Source organism: Mirounga leonina, unplaced genomic scaffold (genome assembly GCF_011800145.1).
Source record: "Mirounga leonina isolate KUSES-001 unplaced genomic scaffold, KU_Mleo_1.0 Mir_115, whole genome shotgun sequence".
Taxonomy (NCBI): Eukaryota; Metazoa; Chordata; class Mammalia; order Carnivora; family Phocidae; genus Mirounga; species Mirounga leonina.
The window spans coordinates 98,419,277-98,438,095 of NW_023270268.1; the positions used below are offsets into that span (position 1 = coordinate 98,419,277).

General features: G+C 43.0%; 1 protein-coding gene across 1 annotated transcript in view; it reads right to left on the bottom strand.

Annotated features, from left to right (window-relative positions):
• Positions 1-16,952: 16,952 nt before the first annotated feature.
• Positions 16,953-18,819, bottom strand: part of TAGLN3 (transgelin 3) — a 13,027-nt gene continuing 11,160 nt past the window's right edge. Inside the window, exon 3 of the mRNA XM_034990891.1 lies at positions 16,953-17,459. Coding sequence (XP_034846782.1) covers positions 17,289-17,459 — 171 coding nt within the window. The 3' untranslated portion in view covers positions 16,953-17,288. The remainder of the gene's footprint in view (positions 17,460-18,819) is intronic.

Genomic DNA, 18,819 nt, shown 5'->3' on the forward strand with positions numbered 1-18,819 from the left:
TTTGTCGATGGGTTTTCGAGGTGCTCGTCTACCTGGCAGCTTCCCTTGGGCACTGACCACCTGAACTGAGATATTGGATATCTTAAAAAAAAAAAAAAAAGAAAGAAAGAAAGAAAAGAAAGGGGGAAAAAAGAAGATATATTAGTCTAGAACACATGTGGAATGGAGCCACCCAGTCAGGAGAATCTTAGTGCTGAAAGGCCTCAATATATCAGTCAAATCAAATCATCAATATAAGTGTAATGAATGACTTGCATTAAATCATGTAATTAAGATCAGAAAAATCAGACAGTATATGCACCCCAGTGAATTAATTATTCATTATATGAAGCCCAGATCCTCTCCTCAGCTCTCCAGTTCTGCCAAGTAGATGCTGTAGAGAATGGGCCTGAATTTCATGGAGGATAGACCAGAGGACCCGAAGGTCAGGAGGTTAAGAGTCTCTGAGGGTCATTTCATCTGTACAAAGCTCAGCTGTGGGAAGAGGCGTGTGTTTCACATGTTTGTATTATGTTGCTTTTCTCCCACCATCAATTTCTTCTGGCTGAGGCAGGACTGAAAATAAGAATATAAGTGAGTTCCTCATAGAAACAAACTGATTTCTTATTTATGGCTTCCTGACTGGGTGTTACAGAAAAAAAAAATTGTGGATGATGATGCTCTGGTTCGTGCAGGGCTGTGGGATAGGAGTGAGGGCCTCGCATGCATGCACTTTCAGGACAGCCAATGAGCTGATCAGGGACTCAGTTTCTCAATGGCAAATGAAATAATTATTTAAAAATAAAGAATGAAATAGAGGACTCAGAAAATTATTGGTTTTAGCGTATTGATGTGCAAAGTGTTATGTGCAAGAGGAAAAAAATTCATTATTTAACTGTTTCCCTCTTCTTTTTTTTTTCTCCTCTACCCTCTGTCATCTGATGCTGTGAATTCTTTAATAATGTATGCAAGAGTTTAGGTTCTTTCAAGGAGAGATTTATACATGTCAGGGTAACTAAACTCCAGCGATGAAATAACTTTTAACCACACATTCCTTTAAAGGCAACAATCTAGAACAGCAGTCCCAAAGAAGTCATCTCTCTTTTGAGTTCTCTTAAGAGTTCTCTCATTCTCTCTTAACTCTCCCTCACTCTTCCCTTCAAAGTCCATGTCTCCGGTCTTTAATCCTACCGATTAATGGGATAATATGTGGCCAAGTACATTCTGAATTATTCATGGCTCCCTCATTCTTTTTGCCAAACACCCTTGTCAACCCCTGGAGTGAAATGTAGCTTTTATCCCTCCTGGTGAAATTGAACTAGATCAGGCCTCGTTGAACGCGATGTCCTGCAGGCATGAGGATGGTGTTTCTACAGAGAAAAACATTCTATTGCAGGATGAGCTGACTATGGTGCCAGACTACTTTCAAATATTCCCCCAAAGAAGTGAAAAAGGGAAATGCACAGAAATTCTGGCACGTGTAGGACTGACAAGGCCAAGGTTGGGTCCTTCAGGGCAGGAACACATTATAGGCCGTTTCAGTTAGCACTGATTAAATTTTAAAATGGAATTTGTCTAGAGATCAGTACAATTTCCCTGGAGTTTTAGAAAAACAGTTGCAAATCAATTGCCAAGTACAGCACTTTGAAACAAGCTCACATTGGTAAAATCCATTAAGTACCGTAAGAAGATCAAGTATGTTATTACTGCTCTCTTTATTTTTATAAAGTCACACGGTCTCATTTTACTAACAAGGTCACCAATAAATGGCATTCAAGTAAGAGGGAAGGCTTCCCACATTGTACTTACGTTCACGTCGGCAGGTTTGGATGAAACATCGGTGTTTTCTTTGTCCATTGTTAGTTTTTCTATGTGTGAGCATAGAGAGGTCTCGAAGCTAGTTTTTATCCTCTCACATTCTTGCTTGAGGAGAATGGGTGGCTGAGTTCAAGCTAGCTTTCAGAGGGAAGGAATCAATTTACCTCCACCGGGGCCAGTTCAGAAACTGAAGCTGCCTCATTGTTATATAGTGAGTGTTAAAGGGACCTCGCACCCCAACTAGGCACCCCAAACCACAGGCTTCTTAACATAATTCCATACAAGTCAGGCCCTCAAAGCAGAGTCTCAAGGCAAGATTGCCTCACACGGACACATTCAACAATCGGAAAATATTTACAAGTCATTAAAATGTTGCCTTCGGGTTATAAAATTAATAACAGAGATGAAAAGTTAAATCAAATTAAAAAAATTTTTTTACCTGTATCTTCTAAAGAATTTACTAAGAGATCTAACTTATAACCCTCAGTCCTGCTTCTTAGAAATCTCCGCACCCCCATTTCTCTTGCTCGGATCTAAGAAGGTTCCAGAAGCCTCACTCTCTGATTCTGCTCTCGACTGTGCAGCTATGTGCTCTGAAAATCTCCATTCAAGAGGAATTTTTCCTTTTTTCTCCCCGCTCTTGAAGTCCTCTGTCAACCTGGGCCTTTTCTGGTGATAATGCCCTGCACTCATCTCCCACATTCTTACCCACACCAGCCTGAATTAGGTTCAAGGGTGGGAAGTGGGGAATCACGAGGGGCCTCTGTCCTTAGCAGACGAGGAAGGAAAAGGCCAGGCTTGCCCACACGTTTCACAGCTCGCCCCTGTGACACAAATAGGCTTTCCTGTGAGCACCAAGCATTAATGGAAAAAGGATCAATGGCCCTTTAGACGAGAAGCTCTGCTCCGGACACAATCTCGGGCATCCCTCAAGGGCCATTCGTAAGAAAGCACACGAGAAACTGCCTGCTGAAAGTGGTCAAACGTTAGTCAGGTAAGGACAGAATGACAGACAAACAGTGTCATGTTGTACTAATTCACTTCCTGGCTTTGCAATTTATTAATAACACTGATGAAATGACTAGTTAATGCTTTAGGCTTTATAAGATTGGGAAATCTAAAAATAGGGCTTTCTTTAATTGCCCCTCTTTTCTGTATTATTTCCCTTATTTCTAGAACTACTCCTTTCACCAGTATAAGTAGGCCCCATGGCCTGGGCAGTGGCCACTGACGAAGACTCTCTCTTTGAGAGTTAACCCGGAGACAGGCTCCTCTGAGCCCTCTTGTTGACTAGGTCCCATCCTTGGGCCCTGTCCTCAGCCTTCCCAGCCCAGTTGTAGCAAGAATCCTGCTGTCAGGTTAGTGAGAATTCCAACCCCTAACCTTGACATCTGATCACCCCGGATACCTGATCAAGGTTCTCATCCCCTAACCTTGATGTATAAATCCTTTGTCTGCCTTTGGCGAGAATCTCCCTACCCTTGCTGTCTTCTCTCAGTGATTTTCCACCCACCAGCCCCCTAACTCTGCTCACTGACCACAAATCACCAGCTATCTTTGATGTATCTGGAGTTGGGCTAAGTTCTATCCTGCAGTCTCTTTTCCTTATTGCAACAGTACTGAATAAAATCTGTCTTTGGAGCTTTTCCTGGGTGTCCAGCTCTATTTCTCTTTGACATCACCATGAATGGGAAGGGGTAGCAAATCAAAGGAGCTACACTATATGTACAGGATTTCAAGACAACCAGAAAGCCAACTAAAGTCTGCTTTATATTATTACCATATACCAGCAATTCCAAATAATGTCTAAACAATAAAATACTCCTCCCTGAAAAAAGCTTTGACTGGGATAAGTTTGAAACGATTGCTGTCCGTTATTACAACTGAGTTTTAAAAATATGTATATACAAGCTTCAAATGAGCATGTTTTTATTCTCGTCTTTCAAAAAATAATGAATGTCACGTAGAAGTTAATTGAGAGACTCCCATTCATAGAGTCGGTCTCGAACACAAGAGGACTCTATGACACATGCTTCTTTCAAGAGTGAGCTTCCAGTGGTCTGGAATCATTTGAACTTACTTGGTGCAGAATCCTGGGTCTCTGACAAACCCTGTGGAGCTACATATTCCTGCATTTAAAAAGAAGATGTACCATAAGCAACAGTAGCACCATGACAAAGATGAAGAGATGGAACTTCAATTATTTAATTTTTGTTCATCTATGGGACCATTTGGAGTTAATATTGCATATTTAAAACAGGCACACGGGGGCACCTGGGTAGCTCAGTCGGTTAGGCGTCTGCCTTTGGTTCAGGTCATGATCCCGGGGTCCTGGGATCGAGCCCTGAGTCGGGCTCTCTGCACAGCGGGAGCCTGCTTCTCCCTCTCCCTGCGGTTTCCCCTGCTTGTACTCTCTCTCTCTCATCTCTGTCAAATAAATAAATAAAATCTTTAAAAAAAAAATAAAACAGGCATATAAAGAGTAAACTGCAAAGTGTAATAATTTTTATATAATATTTTGTATGCAATATTTATCTTGTTAATCCAGGTGTATGTACATGCATTTACACTACTGAATTTTTTTCAACTGTATGTTTGAAATTTTTCTTGGTAAAATGTTGGGGGGCTGTGGAGTTATCATTTCTGAGAGTTAAAGACTGTAGACAAGCTGTTGGTTTGGGAAGACAATGGCAAAGAAAGCCGGGATGTAAGATAAAGTCTGGATGACTGAGCCTGCATCCATCTCCCTGTTGCCTCTACTGACATGGACGTTCTGGTACGGAGCCTCTTCCTTCAATTCCAGAACACATGATCAAATCACAACGGCCAGATAGAGGTTGGTGCTTTTTATCCTAAGCAGTTTGAAAGACAGTGAAGAGGTTTCTATCCCCTTCCTAGGAACAGAAGTCCCTGTGCTGTGTGCTGATTGACCAGTTAAGTAGATAGTGTGCAGTGACTGAAGGAGAAATACCTCTCCATTGGATTCGGCAGTAGTCCTTGGGAGCGCACGACTGACCCAACACATCGATTCAACACACAAAAACATTTCTGAAGTTTCAACCTTCTATCGAATGGCAAGCCTGGTGCATCTGAAGGTCTGGAAGTGGGGCCAAGTCATCCATCTAACCTGAGCAATGTTCTGAGCCCTGGCATAGAAAGCACTTAGCAGGTGCCACCTCCATCCTTGCCTAACCAGAGGAGAACCCAGCTCCCCAACAACTGATGAAGTTTGTTTCTACTACTTAGGGCCCACTTCTCTCTATTATGATAAATGGCCACAGGTAAAATTGCTATCTGATCACCACTCACCACCAAGCTCTCCGCAGAAGGGGGGTGAAGCCTGAGGAATCACGAGGTGGTACAGAAGCCTGGGAAGACAGCCAGTCATTTCACCCTATCACCCTTCGTTGCTGTAATAAAATGACATGACAGTGATCCTGGCCTCCCTTTCCCTGCTGACTCACATGGGCCACAATCCTAATCCTCTCTGTCACATCACATGAATCTTTTAATTTATTTTTAAAGATTTTATTTATATATTTATTTGAGAGAGAGAGAGCAAGCGAGAGGGAGCACAAGCTGTCGGGGGAGGGACAGAGGGAGAAGCTTACTCCCAGCTGAGCAGGGAGCCCCATGCAGGGCTCGATCTCAGGACCCTGGGATCATGACCTGAGCCAAAGGCAGACGCTTAACTGACTGAGCCACCCAGGCGCCCCTACATGAATCTTTCTAAAATAATGAAGTGATAGTGGGGCATCTTAGAGAACCCCTAGATTTAGACTATCGTAATATCTTCTTGACTGGTTTCCCTCTTCTGGGCTCATCCCTCACAGATGCACATCACTACTAAATAAATCTTCCTATAATAACTTTCTAATACCACCTCCAACCTGACAATGGCAGCCCAGTCTCCTTTTGTTCAGTGCTCCCAGGTTGACATTCAAGGTCTTCTTCCATGTGGCACCAGGTTACCTTCCTCTGTCCTCCTGTTACATCCACTAAATCTGCTCTGTCAAATCATCCATTTTCAATCTTTAGTGCAGCCATTTATTCACCAATCATGATTTACCTAGCATTTATTACATGCCTACTATGTGACAGATGCCAAATATTTTTTTAAAATGTCTTTTTTTTTTAAGATTTTATTTATTTGACACACAGAGAGATAGAGAACACAAGCAGGGGGGAGCGGCAGGCAGAGAGAGAGGGAGAAGCAGGCTCCCCGCTGAGCAGGGAGCCCAACGTGGGACTCGATCCCAGGACCCTGGGATCATGACCTGAGCCAAAGGCAGACGTTTAACCGACTAAGCCACCCAGGCATCCCTGGATGCCAAATTTTTTTAAATGAATAAAATATATCACTGCCCTTAAAAAGCTCTCAAAAGAGGGAGCAGACATGCAAACTCTAGATCACAATATTTTGTAATAAGTGTTATCAAAGAGGTGTCAACAAGATGCGATAGAATCATAGAAGAGGCTGATTGCAACAACCCTCCCTTCTGAAGCTCATGCCCCCAGTTCATATTACTATTCAAATTCTAACCACTTTCAACATTCCACTTATAGCTCACCTATGAGCTTTTCCACTCCAGCCCACAGTACTCTCTTCTCCCTAACTGAAAAATCTTTATTGTAGATACCAGTACTTGAGACTTAAGTAATGTTATAATGATTCATCACACACTACTTTGTAGCATCCCTCATGTTGTCTTGTTGGTTATTCCTCTTGTCACATGTATATCCTATCTCCAAGCTCCTTGAAGACAGGAGCCCCTGCAATATAAAAGCTTTGGGGGCTGGGCAATAGCCCCTTCAGAAATCTGCCACGTCTGGGATTGGCTTCACCTTATTTACTAGCTAACAAGTTAGCTCATTACTATTTCATGGATGGTGGCAGAAGACACACAATTCATGGCTCAGCAGGTGGCACGAGTCCCAGCATGTTTGTATCAAGCCCCTCTTTTCCAGAGTCCCACAGGGGTGACACAACATGGTTCAGATGAGTGCAGTGGACTTACCTCACAGCTGAGAAGCACTGAGCTTGGGGAATCTACCATTTTTATAGCAAGCGATAAACAAGACTGTCTTTTGTCCAAGATGGAGATATGACCTCACCCTTGGAGGTTGTTCCTGAAAACACACTTAGAGAAAGAGCCAAGACACAGAGCAGCGAGGACATTGCGTTTTTTACACACACAGTGTACTAGTTTTCTGGGGCTGTCATAACAAAGTACCACAAATTTGGGGGCTTAAAAAAACAGAAATTCATTGTTCCACTGTTCTGGAGGCTAGAAGTCCAAAATCAAGGTTTCAGCAGAACCATGCTCCCTCTGAAATATGTAAGGTTAAATCCTTCCTTGCCTCTTCCTAGCTTCTGATGGTAGCCGGTGTTCCTCGGCACCTTGGCTTTCAGCTGTAGCACTTCAGTCCCTGTCACCCTTGTCACATTGGATTTTCCCTTTATGTGTCTCTGTTTCTCTTCTTACAGGAACACCAGCCATATTGGATTAAGGGCCACCCCACTATGGTATGACCTCATATTAACCAATTACATCTGCAATGACCCTATTTCCGAATAAGGTCACATTCTGAGGTAGTGGGAGTTAAGGGCTTCAACTTATCTTTTGAGGTGAGATAGTTAAGCCCATAACACCCCACAAGATCTGTAGAAGTGGAAGAAACTATTGGAGGATTGTCACTCTCCACAGAGTAAACTTCCTCTTAATGGATAACATTTCGAAAATTCTACAGCCTGGTCAGAGTCTGGGACAGCTATAGGTAGTATTCTAACCAGATTATCTAGATGTTATCTTGAAACTCCATCATACTCTTCTGACTCCCTTTTCCTCTGTGGTGAGAAAGAGGAAGGATGGCGCATTACAACTGAGTCATGGTCCAGGAGGAGCCATTAATACATCACCCATGGTCAGCCACATCAATACCAAGGGGCAAATGTTCAGACGAGATTGTCCTGCATTAGATCAGTAATGGGAGAATAAGGAGGTGGATGGCTAATGCATCTTCTCTTTCCGGTTCAATAACCACATTAAAAAGACCTCTTTTCTCTTTTTAAATGCATGCTACACAGAGTGCTCAATTCAGTAAAAACAGATAGTTGGGCTGAAGAGCACTTGAATAAACTAGTCCGGAAGTGATTCTCCAATACATCCCTAACCAGATATACCCAAGAGGACTCAGAATGACCCATACTGGTAAAAAGAATTTCCACAGAAAGCTGTATTGACTTGGCCAAACATCTGGTTCCCTGTAGGTGCTGAATCAGCTCAATGCTTGAAGGAATGAATCTGCCCTAACTAAAAAGTATTGACTTTGGAAATTATGCAAAGGTCACTAGATTATAAGGGAATACTTTGTTTGAAACCAACTTTAAAAATCAGATTAATCAGATTGAAAGGCTAGGATTGGGGAAATGACAGAATGATAAAAAATGAGAACAATATATGATAGGAAGACTGAACTAAAACAGAGAAATCAGAATGAACTTGGCACAGGAAGGCTTGGAGAAAAAGGAAGAACAAAAACAAGAGGACGAGAAAACAAAAAGACAAGAGCAATGAAATTATTTTAAAGGTGTATCCCCTGGCGTAACTGGGCCTGGAGAACATCTCTCTTCTTAGCAGAGTCAAGCCTTACACTGTTATGCAGAGTAACATTTCCCCGCCAATTTCATTTGTTACACTGTTCAGCGCTCTGAACTCCTTTGGAGTTCAGCCCTTGTCTACCAACTTTCCCAGAGGCTATGTGCATATTCTAGAATCTGAAATAAATCCCATTCAACTATTTGCTCATTATCCTAAATCATTCCCAATTTGAGTCCCCAATGGCCTTGATGTAATTTACAAATGGCAAACAAGAAATACCTCAGCATATATTCGGGTCATTTCTGTCAAAGATCAGATGCTTGGGAGCACAGCTAACATCCAAATAGACACATCAGTGATGTGGTAAAACAAAAATCCTCCCCTCTGCCACACCCCAACACAAGAGAGCTTTCCGATTTTCATAGCTTTTCTGAGATTTCCAAATTGAGTTAGACCTTTCCTCCTAAAAAACAGTTTGGCTTTCCAACATTTCCTATCTTAATTGGGGGATAGTGATAGAGCGTGGAAGCTGATCTCTCTCCCCATCTTTTTGCAATTACGAAGCCGCTGTAGGTTTGGGTTTCGTTCCAGCCAACACATAGCACGTCTGTGTGTGGTTTCTGTCACAGTAGTTGCTAAATTCTTTTTTAATTCATTTCCACTGGTATCTCTATTTGACTAGGGCTTACCTAAAACCTCAGGGAATCTGAGATAGGTGCTTATTTGTCAGCGTGTCTCCTGGCTATCACATTGTGACTGATCTCACTTGAGAGTTCTAAAACATGGTTGGGGGCGCCTGGGTGGCTCAGTCAGTCGGGCTTTTGCCTTTGGCTTGGGTCATGATCCCGGGGTCCTGAGATCGATTCCCGCCTCAGGCTCCCTGCTCAGCGGGGAGCCTGCTTCTCCCTCTGCCTCTGCCACTCCCCCTGCTTGTGTTCTCTCTCTCTATCAAATAAATAAAATCTTTAAAAAAATAAAACATGGTTGGGGGTATCCTTGGACCTAGCCTCAAGATGCAAGAGGCTCCAGCGGAGTTTTATTGCTTTTCCCCAACAGGGTAAGCGCTTCTGATTTTCTGAGGACGATCGTTGCCATCCTCTTGCTTTCCCCCCAAGCGTAAAGGGCGTATAAGTGGATGTCTCTGCTAAGCGATCATTCATGCGTCAATTTGCTCCAATGGACCAGATAGAGTTTTATCTTAAATGGTATTTTTGCACTTCTTTCACAAGGTGAATTTTACCAGAAGTCCTTGACAGCGCAACTGCCAGGTATCCACAGCTGCCAAATCCCCTCTCTCAATACAGGCGCCTCAGCCTCACTGATGAAATTAGTGTCTTAACCAAACCAGCGAAGGCTGGAATCTGCCCACTGGGCTGGTATCTGGCTGTACGATTAGTCATTGCTCCGCACAGTAATCCGGAGCGGTGAAGCAGGGCTGCGCAGGTAGGGGGCTCCAGTGCCTGACTCTCCTAGGGCTAAACTCACGTCGGCCGAGGGAGTCTCCGTTCTAAGAAAGAGCCGGAGGGTAGCATGAGCCTTGACATATAGCAAGTGCTCAGTAAAACTTGGCTAATGTGTTAATTAAATATTAATTAAGAACATCTACTAATTATCATGGATTAAGGGATGCAAAATTGCCAAAAATCTAGTTTCTCTAGAATTATTTCTTTTTGCCACCCAGGGGTGGGTGTATTACAGACTAGTTTGCCTCTCAAAATTAAATTTTCTGCCCCAGGGGAGAGCCTCCCTCGCCTTAGCCTAATCCTGGCCTTAATTAAACGATTCCAAAGAAAAGGGAAAAGTCACATAACATTTATATAGCTTTGTAGGAATAATCCTGATCAAAAGTTGTATGTTAAACATTCACATGTAAAACAAGCTATCTTAAGTTATTGGTTACTTCTCTATACACCAGGGTACTCTGAATTCAGGAAGGAGTTAAACACGTCTTTTGAGCTGGGTCCAGAAAATCGTACATATTTGTGCTTTTCTGAATTAGAGACAAGTGAGCTCTTCACTGTGAGTTCCTACTGAAGAAAAATTAAATGCTGGTTGAGCGCAGGGGGGACCACGTTCTCACCTGTGTATCCCCCAGAGTCCAGCAGTGTGTCTCAGATGTGGAAGGCAGTGCAGTATAATGGAATTCATAAAACTCTGGAATCATAATATTCAGAGTTCAAATTCTAGTTTCCCCATAACTAGCTGTGAGACCTTGGGCAGTCCTTCGCCTTCTGATTCTTACTTTTCTTATCTGGAAAATGATATCAATACTCACCTTGCAGGACTGTTATATGCATTTGAAGAGATGGATTATATAGAGTGCCTGACACTTAGTAGGTGCTCAATAAATATCTTTCAAGCCACCCAGGGGTGGGCTCATTATTTTTTCCTTCAGTTGTTTTGAAACAGGATTTCTTCTCAGACTTTCTCATTTTGCAATCTCTGCGACCCAAACTCATTCCATCATAAGACGGAGGCAGTGTTCTCCCAAAGAATTATTGATCCAAGAATGTGGAACCAACATAGATCTTTAATTTTATCTGAGAGAATGCCATTCAATATCTGTTTCATTAAAATAAAGGGCAGTGAGGCAATAACCGCTCTAAACCCAATTGAACCATAGTGAGATTTATCCTTGCCCTTCAAGATAGCTTTACATTCTCTGCTCAGGGCCATAAAAGTTGACACATTTATTTTGTGAGTAAATAATAGGCTCACAGCCACGTCAGATCTTTAATTTTGCTGAATGACAAATTAACCACGTTTGCTTTAGTTCTTTTGCCTAAGACATTCAAGTTGAATTCTGAAAGTGCTCATTTCTGTTCTGGTCTCATATTTTGCCTTTTTTCTTTTTTTAACCAGTTGACTCTTCTGTCTTACCAACCCTGTGTACGTCAGAGTCAGTAACAAGCATGAACAGCTCATGGATTTAATGTGCTCTTTGGCCGAGATGAAAAATGTTGGGATTTGGGGTTAGGACCCAACAATCATAAAACTGCTTTGCAGCTGCTCAGGACGAACACCAAGTTCCAATGACATCTTAATGTGCAGATGGTGTCTTTCAGAACATTCACACACATATTTTTTAAGCGAAAATGCTGATGGGAGTGTAGAGAAATGGCCACACTTATCCTTCCTCGGGGGAGATAGTGACCTTAAACTTCCTCACCATCCGCGTACCATGAGGGCATTACCAAGCTCATGTGAAAAGTGGCCTTGAATCTACATCGTTCAAGAAGCTGACTTAATGGGATCAGTTGGCTTTCAAACTGTCCAAGCGAACTAGGCATACACAACAACCCACAAGAACGATGTGTTCATTTCTGCCAACAATGCTACCAGAAGTTACTCTGCGCTTCTTGTTACCATAGCAGTGAACGAGTCATAGTCAACAGAATTATTTTAATTTTAATGGCTGGTGAAATTAGCAGTTTTGAGGCGATGGCAATTACATTTATTATCAACAATAGCGCTGCAATCTATTATGTCATTAAAGCGTTCTATAAATGATAACTAAAATGACAGCATGCCTAGAAAAAAAAAATAAGGCCTTATGAAAATTGGGCTTTGCATTTCCACTGACATAAGACCAGCCCCAATCACTGTTGTTGGTGGGAGGGGTGATAGGAAAAGCAGATAACTCTGGCCTAGTCTATTTGCCTGGAGTCAGACATTTTCTTAAGTCATCTTTCTGTCTCTGACATATTAGACAACCATTAAGTGGGACATACAGTCACACTGCAACCAGGCACAACACTGCAGATGGCGTCCCTACAGATGTCACTAGCCATTAGCAAATCTTTTTGTTTCCAGGATCATCAGGAGCCTTGATCGTGGCTCCTGTGTTGAAGCAGATGTCTGAAGCCGAGAGCTCGATGTGTTGATTCCATGGTGGACCTGCAACCATCACCAGGGAAAATTCTTTTCTTTTTTTTAATTTTTTTAAAGATTTTATTTATTTATTTGACAGAGCGAGAGAGCGAGAGCAAGAACACAAGAAGGGGGAGTGGGAGAGGGAGAAGCAGGCTTCCCGCGGAGCAGGGAGCCCGATGCGGGGCTCGATCCCAGGACCCCGGGATCACGACCTGAGCCGAAGGCAGACGCTTAACAACTGAGCCACCCAGGCGTCCCACCATGGAAAATTCTATACTTGAGAACAAGCCATGTTGGGGCCTTCTTTTAAGATCCTGACCATTAGCTCTGTCTCCTGGCAGTCTAAGATGGACTGAGGCTCCCCGGCATGAGTACCACAGGTCCTTCCCACGTCACCATGGCTCTTGTTTGAGGCTACCCAGCAAGGATTTGTCTGGAAATCCAAGTGTGTTCCTCGTTGTTTTAGCTCTATTGGGTGCAGGCAGGTTGGGGCAAATGGTAAGGAAGCCCCTACATTCCCAGGATGGCACAAAGCAGAAGCTCCTGAGTCCAGTCTCCTCTGGCAAACATTCCCAGGCCAGCCCAGCCCAGAGAACTCTTCCTTCAGAGAGACCAAGTGGACATGGCTCTCATTTGGCCCTTCAACAAGCAATGGATACAAGGAGCTGCAGAGTAGATTCTGTTTGTTCAACTAGACTACAAATTCGTTCCATTAAAAGCCATGTTCATATTTCTTTGTCTCCCTAGTTTATAATACAATTCCATAAATATATTAAGGACTCAGTAAATTCTTGTTGATTGATGGCAGGGATGGTTTTCTCGTCATTTCCTTTTTTTTTTTTTCCTAGTCATTTCCATACCTTCAGCACATAGATGGCTTTTGCTGATCCCCAGGACAGTTTTTGAATACATAAATAAATGAAAAGAATAGAATGCTACATTAAGATATGGCTTAATAAGGCCTTAGGAAGACTTAGGATTAGCAGAAAGGCTGAGTAATAAAAATGAACAAGTGTTTCTCTGGAAGCCTCTAAAGACTAACTAGCCAAATGATGTAAAAGTCATTTCACCTTTGGTCTCTAGTATTATTATGAATAAAACTCAGGGTTCAGACTAGGTGATCTCTCAATGATTTTAGAAGAGGAAAAGGGTTCAAGCTTCTACTCAGGGCTAGGCAGGGATAGGCCCCAAAGAGCCCATCCAGTTTAAAAATAAAGGGGGGATGTCTTTTAAAAAGAGAGCAAAGAGTTCATTCTAACAGATTTTTAAAATTCACTGCTGGAATTGGTTAGATATTATTTTGTTTAGAATTTTTCACATCTATGTTCCCAAGTGAAATCAGCCTGTAATTTTCTTATTCTTGTTGGGTTTGGGAATCAATATTAAATGTGTTTGTCTTTTCCTAACAATTTCTTAAATTTATCAATATCTCTATATTTCCTCTGAACAGGACACTTTCTTTTTCTTTTCCTGGATTGTTATAAATAACCTTTTTCTCTCTATTGTTTAGTCCTGGTTTTCTCACTAACTTCTCCTCATTTCCCATATCAAATAGCATTTTCCTCGTAAGATATTTTTCTAATTGGAATACTTAATCCAGTTATGTTTTCAGAGGGTCTTTGTTAAATATTTTTGCTCCACTTTTGGGTTTAAAAAATTAGTTGCTATGTAGAAAATTACATGTTTAATGTTTTCTTTTATGCCTTCAGTTCCTCGAAAATATCACTTTATGTCTCCAGGTTACTGTTGAGAAGTTCAATGTTAATATGATATTCCCCCCTTATACGTAATGGGCTTTGATTTTTAAAAGCTTTGAGAATTTTGTATTTATTCTTAGTGGTCATACATTTCACTATAATGTTTCCCACCAAGGACTCTTATCATTTATTTTTTGGAATCTTTGTAAGTCTTTTAAAACTGAGTCCGTAGGTCTTTTTTTCCCCCTGGGAAATTCTCAAAATAATTTCTTCAAATTTTCCCTCCCCTATATTGATCTTTTTCCTTTCCTTCTGAGATTCCAATTATATGATTTTTGGCCCATATCACTTAACATTTTTTTTTTTGTATTTACCATTTATTTGTGCCTATCTTTTTACGGAATACCTTGTTTTGACATTCCAACTTATTAGCTTGTTCATTTTATTCATTCTACTCTCAATCTTTATTTCATTTGTTTTTTTTAAGATTTTATTTATTTATTTGAGAGAGAGAGCAAGTAAGTGCATAGGGGTGGGGGGAAGCCAGAGGGAGAGGGAGAAGCAGACTCCCCACTGAGCAAGGAGCCTGCCATGACTCAGGCTGGATCCCAGGACCTGGAGATAATGACCTGAGCTGAAGAAAGCTGCTTAATCGACTAAGCCACCCAAGCGCCCCATTATTTCATTTATTTTTTTATGTTCCTTATCCCCACTTAATTTTTCTTCATAATGGATTATTGCTTCATGTGTCCAATAATTTCTCTTATCATTTTTATTATATTTATTAGACTACTTTTAAATGATTCTTCTGTCTGGTCCATGACTTCTACTTCATGGGGTAAGGGTGATCCAGTGTGTCTTTTGATCACGGTACTTTTGTTCCTCAGGAGTCTTCCAGATGCTGCCTGTGAGCTCACACTGCCCTGAGGTTATCTGCTACCTTGATTGCAAATACAAAGTGGGGAAAGGGGGAAAAAACCTCAGGCTCCAGTTTGGATTGCTTCTGGGGACTCTTGGGAGCTGGAAATATTGTGTTGAGGCAGGTAGTCTTTGGAATTACAAACTGGGCTCTCACTCATGCTGTGTTAACTCTTATGCTCCAATACACCTTCTCCCCTCTAGGGCCTCCATTTTTTTAACAGCCTCATCTCCAGGCTGTCATCCTGCAAAGGGACTCAGAGGTGGGAGCCTGAGGGGGTGGGGGCGCTCATGCTGGAAGGAGGAAATACCCAGGTGCCCGCAAGTCTATCAGTGTTCTATCACCTGCTCCTCACTCGGGCTGGACTCCCTAGATTTGGAAGGCTACTTCCTTCCCATTCTGAGCTGATTTCGCTGTTTTTCTGTCTCTTTTTTTCTGTGTCTCTGGCACAGCAGTGGTGGAACCAGGGCGGTGTGGGGAACCAAACAGGCAGAGCCCAGCAGCTCTCTCCCAAACCTACCCCACCGCTGATGGAGGCTATGTCCCACGTCCCCACTCCCAATCTCAGACAGGGACCTGACCACCTTCTATCTCTCTCCAGGAATTCCCTCCCAGTTTTATTTCAGTTTTTTGGGGAACCATCAACCTGACTCTCTTGCTTTTACGGCAACTCCGAGGTAAGGGTTCAGCCACCATGTTCACGTGACATCTTTTCAGGAACGGACAACTCACCCACCATTGGCTGTCAGAGTCCATAGGGCTCCTCCAGGACACATTAGGTCCTTTAGGTGACTCAGACTCATTCCTTTTACTGATTCTTGTTTGCTTTCTTTTAATATTAAAAGTCTTTTAAAATCTTATGCTGAATCCTAATATATAAAATAGATAAGATCAGTGATGCTCTCACTGAAGAAGGAATGGGGACCCAGGATTCTGCCTCTTATAAGCAGCACTGCCCACCCCATGGGGATCCCATAGAAATCTCTATGGAAGCCTAGAACACAGTCTGAAAAGCCACCACCCAAACATTTAGACGGTGACAATATCTACAGTTTCATTTATTTTTATCTTGTCTTGTTAATTAACAATTCATGGTATGGATACAATGCCTTATTTCTTTTCTTACTAAATGCATCCCTTTTTTTTTTTCTTGTTTCTACTGGTAGGAGAGAATAAGATTAAGTCTTGGCCCCAAGGTTTATTAGCCTTCTTAATTTTTATATGGCTGACAGAATCTCTGGAACCTATCCATCTTAGCTAGAGCTCAGTCTTAGGCAATATCCAACAGTTTTAGGGATTTAGACCCTCCAAGTGAGTGTAAGGGAGCAATCAACATTGCCTCTAACTCCTGGTTTCTGAAGAAACAGTATGGGGGCGCCTCGGTGGCTCAGTCGCTTAAGCATCTGACTCTTGATTTCGCCTAGGGTCGTGCTCTCAGGGTTGTGGGATCAAGTCCCGTATCCGGCTCCTCGCTCAGCGTAAAGTCTGCTTCTCCCTTTCCCTCTGCTCCTCCCCTTGCTGTCTCTCTCTCTCTCTCAAATAAATAAAATCTTAAAAAAAACCCAAAACTGTATAAATGTGGGCAGCAGAGCCAGGGTCTGGCCTGCAGGGGGAAGATTATTGGTACAGAAGTGACAACAGCTCTTTCCTTCAGCTGTCACCCATCCATTTGATAAAACCACCCATCCAGCAAATACTTCCTGGGCATCCATATGAGAGTCCCTTAAGAACTGGGGTTTTGGTTTGCTCATTCCCGCATCTCCCCCCACCCCCAGTCTAGCATCGTAAGCGCAAGGTAGGAACTTTGACCCACGGGATCAAAGAGCTTGTTCTTGAATTCTTGGCTATAGGCTGTTCGAGTGGGCAAAACTATTCCTACACTTCTACTGCCATTGCCGAGATAAACAACACAACCTTCTTAGGGCTTCCTCGAAGCTCACCTATCTCTCTCCACCTACCGCTTCGGCTCGATTCCATCTTGCCGGCCCGGTGAGCGAATGGAAAGCCAGCCCTGCAAGCCGAGACCCTGCCACGAAGAACGAAGTTTACGTTTGAAGCCAGAAGACTAATTTTATTAATTTATTAGGGGTGTTCTAATACGTTGAGGAGGGGGCATTTTTGGCAAATAAATAAATAAATAATCCGACAAAAGGCCGTGACTTTGGGGCCAAGGAAGAGCTCAGGAAGAGGAGGCGGAGTCTTTGCATAGTTCGAAACGAACGCAAGGTGGCAGCAGTGGGCAACGCGGGTTCGCAGCGGAAATGCAGCACTTTTGCAAAAACCACAAACGGGAGGCTTTGAGAAAGAGGAGAAGGTCAGAAGGTGACTAACTATTTCTTTATCACAGAGACCGTGGTGTGGAACATTCGTCCTCTCTCCTGGGAGGTGGGAGGCGGCATGTCACATGATCTGCCTGGGCATCCCGTACCCCGTCATGCCCGCCTGGGAGGCCCCCTTGTTGCTGCCCATCTGCAGGCCGATGACGTTCTGTCCTTGGCGAAGCTGCTCCTCTGAAAATCCTCTCCGATTCTGCTGAGCTTTCCTAGGCAGAGGAGGTGAGGGGGAATAAAGTCATTCTGACAGTTTTCAAACCCTTCCCAAGATATGCAGTTAGAATGGCTCTCCCGGGGGGGCTACCAGCTAGAACACAAGGTCACCAAATAGAATAGTAGGCCCTGTACTGAGCTACAGTACTGATAGGAACTATGATCATACCCTGAGCCATGGCCCTACTCTGAGCTATGACCTGACCCTGAGCCATTGCCCTACCATGATCTATGAGCCCTACCCTGAGCTATGATCCTATCATAAGCTATGGCCCTACCCTGATCTATGGTCCTCCCCTGGGCTATGTTCCTCCCCTGGGCTATGGTCCTATTATGAGCTACAGCCCTACTCCAAGTAGGCTGCTCCATGATACATGAGCTCTCTACTCCTTAGAACCCAGATGATTTTTCAGAATTTCCATGAATCAGTGTGTCCTCTCTGAGGACTTCGCTCTCAGACAACTTTCTTATCACCCACTCTCTCACAGTTACCTCAAGCCCTTGTGAAAATTACAAACAGCTCTTCTTACAAAGCAGGTCATTAATCCCAATCCACCTTTCCCTGTGCAGGGCCAAGTATTAATGTTCCTGTTTTAGAGCTACAGGACCTAGGAGTCAAGGAGGAAACATTTTCTTCCTCGCCAAAGGTCAGCAATCTGCAGTATAAAGAGCCAGGTAGTAAGTAATTTTGCTTTTGCGGGTCATATAAACCATGGTATGTCACTAACAAAGCTGGGACTAAAACCAGAGTTTCAACCGGCCAATATCTAGGAGGTTTTCGGACCAGGTTCATTTAAACTGGTACCTTTTTAAAACAGTCTAGAAGAAGAAAGAGGGATTAGGGAAATGAAGGGTCAATTATCTGCTACAAAGTGCTCTTTTGTCTTCATTGCCCACAGAGCTCTTAGATTGAATTTAGATCCCTTGCTTCCCCCCACCCATGAAAACAGTAGCAACAACAACAACAACAAAATAAATCCTTTACTGACATGACCACGTAAGACATTATCGAGACCAGGCCACTTTTGGAAGTGAAAGTGACTGTTATCAATAAATTCACTGGGACAACAGGCAGGAACAGGACATATTTTCTCTTCAGTGAGTGCAAGAATAGATAAATGAGTTGACTTAGGGCTTCTTAGATCAGAATAAAACCAAGTTCAGACCTCAAGCCACCTTCCTGAGGAAAGCCAAACAGTCCCACTCAGCCTCTAGAGAAGGAGCATGGCCATAGCTGGAGGGTCCAGGTATCTAGCAGGAAACACTCAACTGAGTCCACTGTGGGTGGGTGGGCTGCTGGCTGCATGGCAGCATGGCTTTCTTTGCTCTCAGCAATCAGCTGTGGGCCAGGAGTACGGCCCCGGCCCCGGCCCCCCCCCCCCCCC